At 49.5% G+C, this 3656-nt stretch overlaps 2 protein-coding genes across 2 annotated transcripts; both read right to left on the reverse strand.

Annotated features, from left to right (window-relative positions):
- Nucleotides 1-435: 435 nt before the first annotated feature.
- Nucleotides 436-1422, reverse strand: LOC141457625 (uncharacterized). The gene has a single exon (XM_074134827.1). The coding sequence runs from the start codon at nt 1420-1422 to the stop codon at nt 436-438; it is 987 nt and encodes a 328-aa protein (XP_073990928.1).
- Nucleotides 1423-1530: 108 nt separating this feature from the next.
- On the reverse strand, nt 1531-3222 carry LOC141457626 (uncharacterized). The gene has a single exon (XM_074134828.1). It carries the CDS (start codon nt 3220-3222, stop codon nt 1531-1533), a length of 1692 nt encoding a protein of 563 aa, XP_073990929.1.
- Between the last annotated feature and the right edge of the window lie 434 nt (nt 3223-3656).

Consider the following 3656-nt stretch of genomic DNA (forward strand, 5'->3'; position numbering starts at 1 on the left):
CGGCCACCCTGGCTACGTCGTCTCGGCCATACTGCAGTTTGGTGATCCGGCCTAGGGACCATTGTAACGGAGGAAGATTGTCGTCTATAATGGCCACCACCTGACCTTCTGCCGCTGGGAAGGACGGCGAATGCCACTTGAGCATGGCTTGTTGCTCAAGGAGGTACTCCTTGTGCCACCTTTTCCAAAACTGTCCAACAGTGAGCTGTGCCATTGCCCACTTCGATTTGAGTGCAGTGCGAGGAGTTAAAGAGCCATCGGGAGGTAGTGCAGTCATAGGTCGCATAATCAGAAAGTGACCTGGCGTCAGGACTTGCAGATCATCTGGCGAGGACGAGACGGCGGTGAGAGGTCTGGAATTTAGTATGGCTTCAATTTGACAAATGATTGTGAGGAAACACTCCATGGTGGGCTCTTGAGTGCCTAACGTGACCTTCAGTAATCTTTTAGTAGATTTAACGGCTGCTTCCCAGAACCTCCGAAGTGTGGTGCTCGAGGGGGGATGAAATGCCACTCGATGGTTCTTTTGTTGGATTCTCTTAGGATGGCCTCCTGAGACTTAGCGTCATTTAGTAGTGCAGATACCTCCTTGAGTCTTCTTTTGGCTCCGACGAAGTTAGTGCCGTTATCCGACCAAATGTGACTCGGCACACCCCTCCTGGCAACGAAGCGGTTCAGGGCAGCTAAAAATGCCTGTGTTGTGAGGTCTGTGACTAGTTCCAGGTGTATGGCCTTGGTGGAAAAACAGACGAAAATGGCGAGGTAAGACTGGAGGACTTTGGCTGAACGCAGGGAAGCGATTTTCACGTTGAAGGGGCCTGCGTAGCCTATGCCAGTGGTGGTGAAGGGTGATGAAGCGCTTGCTCTTCCTTCGGGCAGTTGACCCATGAGTGGGTTGAAGGGTGTTGGCTTGACACTGAAACACCTGTTACAGGCTCCCAATTGTCGGCGGACAACATTCTTACCATTAACAATCCAATATCGACTTCTTAAAAACGCATGAGTGGCAGTGGGGCCTACGTGGAGGTTGGATATGTGGGCATCTTGTATGACCAGGGCCGTGAAGGGGTGTTGCGAAGGCAACAAGGCAGGGTGCTTTTGATATTCGGGGACATCGGCCAGTCTGAGTCTCCCTCCAACTCGCAACACTCCATCAGTGTGCAGAAATAGGCCTAAGGTTTTAACGAGGCGTAGTCTAGGCCGGGGGGACTGAGCATCCTCAATTTCCTCGGAAAGCGAGTGCTGTTGGGCTCGGACTATTAGAACTCGCAGGGCTTCGTTACGTTCCTTTACATTCAATGGACCTGACATACGATGCACTGGATTTCTAGTATTGTGGGCGAATCGCAGGCACCAGGCCACTACATTCTGCAGAGTGTACAGACTGGAAAATTTAGTCTCTAATTCCTCAGGGCAGGGCATTACACTTGACACATTAAGGGTCTGGGAGCGAATTTCTGCTCCTACGACAGGGTCAGACAAATCGGCACTTACTTGCCCAAGGGGCCATGACTCGTGGTTTGATTTCAACTAAGGGGGACCTTCCCACCATAACTGGTGACTCACTAATTCTTGAGGACGTACTCCACGTGAGGCACAGTCAGCGGGGTTTTGTGATGAGGGGATGTGGAACCATTGCGAGGCGGGTACTTTTTCTAAGATAGTAGCTACTCTATTTCCCACGAACACCTTCCAATGCGGAGGTGGCGTTGCTGTAATCCAGGCCAGGGCAATGGTAGAATCCGAAAAGGCTAGGATGTTCTGAGTGGTTATCTGAGGGAAAAGTAATCTGATCTTATTAATCGTAAGGGCAAGTAGGTGGGCCGCACAAAGCTCCAGACGAGGGAGCGTGACCGGTTTCATGGGGGCCATTCTGGCTTTAGACATGACCAGGCTAATGACAGTGTCCTCAGACTGGGACACAAGGTAAACCACGGCCGCATAGGCTCGCTCAGACGCGTCAGCAAAACCCACTAAATAACACTTAGGATTGGGTAGAGACAAAAATCTAGGGATGTGAATTTTAGACAGGGCAGGCAGGGAGACAGCGAACTGAGCCCATTCCTGGACAATTGATGAGGGCAGGGGATCATCCCAATCAAAGGAGGGTTGACAGACTATTCTAAATATTGCACGAGCAAAAACTGTTACGGGAATCAACCATCCCAAGGGGTCAAAAACTTTTGCAATCTGACTGGCTAATTGTCTTTTAGTTTGAACATTAGGATCGGAACGGATTAGAAAGTGGAAGTAATCTTGAGCAGGTTTCCAACAAAGTCCGAGAATTTTCAATTGTGACTCCTCATCGTTTTCTAAACAGACTGAGGACATGGCTGGAAGCAGATATTCAGAGGGTATTTTATTTAATAATTGCGGTTGATTTGAGGCCCACTTTCTGAGTTCAATTTGAGCCTGACTCAATAATTGGATTAACTGATCTCTGGATTGCAATGCCACTTCTAGAGTAGGGCCTCCTCCAGAAATGTCATCCACATAGGTACGGTCGCGGAGTATCTCAGAGGCCAGGGGAAAGGAAGCCTGAGAGGTCAGAGCTAATTCTTGAAGGACGCGACATGCTAAGTAGGGAGCTGACGTGGTTCCATAGGTCACAGTGCACAACCGGTACTCCTGCACTGGTTGGCTCGTGTCAAATCGCCACAGTATGCGTAACAATTCCCTATCTTCCGGGGGGTGTTGTATCTGTCTAAACATTTGGCGAATGTCGGCCGTAAAGACCCATTTGCCCACTCTAAATCTGGTAACCACCTTCCAGATATCGAGCTGTAAACGGGGTCCAGGGAGCAAGAGCTCATTGAGGGAGATGCCTGAAGAGGACTTCTGGGAAGCGTTAAATACTACACGAATCTTTTCCGGGGGATCGTCTGGACGGTGTACCGCATGATGGGGAATATAATAGACAATTTGACCTGACTTGAGAGGAGGGGCCAGTTCCATATGATTCGAATCTAAGTAGTCTTTCATAAACTCCACATAGGGAGCACGGAGATGTGGGGACTTGGCATGACGGGATTCAGTTTGTAAGAGAGGCCTTAAAGCAATCTTTCTGGATTCACCGAGGCAACACGGACTGGTTTTAAATGGCAGTGCTACTGAAAAACGACCATCAGGAAGTCGGAAATGTGACTTCGAGAAGCACTCTTCAGCCTTCAATTCGTCCGGGGTGAGTGGCGAAACCTCCGACACTTCCTCCAAGGCAAACATCCTTTCCATCAGGCGTGACAAGACTAGGTCAGGGGGGTGCTGAATTGGTTAGGAGGCTTTTCCAGGATTGAGGCGGAGTACTGTAGGTTGAATTGAGATTACCGACACAGGGTTGACTAAAGGAGAATCAACGGGTTGGATAGCAACTGCCGAGGGAGAAACTTCCGCAGAAGTTATGGTAGGAGGAAGAATTTCAGGGTCAGGAAGGGTAAGAGTTTGTAGCGGACGCCTTGTTCTGGTTAAACGTTGTGGTTTAGGAGGAGGAAATTGACCAGCCTCAATCGGGCGAATGTGTTCTTGAGGTTTGGCTTCTTCTGAGGAAGTTGATAAAATTTGAGCGGAGGATACAGATCGACTGGGTAAGCTTGGCTGATCCGACCCCACGAGAACTTCAGGGTTATCACAAAGGGCAATTGGTTCAGACTCAGACTTGC

This window comes from Rhodnius prolixus, unplaced genomic scaffold, assembly GCF_049639745.1.
Source record: "Rhodnius prolixus isolate KJV_2025 unplaced genomic scaffold, Rpr scaffold_40, whole genome shotgun sequence".
In the NCBI taxonomy this organism is placed as follows: domain Eukaryota; kingdom Metazoa; phylum Arthropoda; class Insecta; order Hemiptera; family Reduviidae; genus Rhodnius; species Rhodnius prolixus.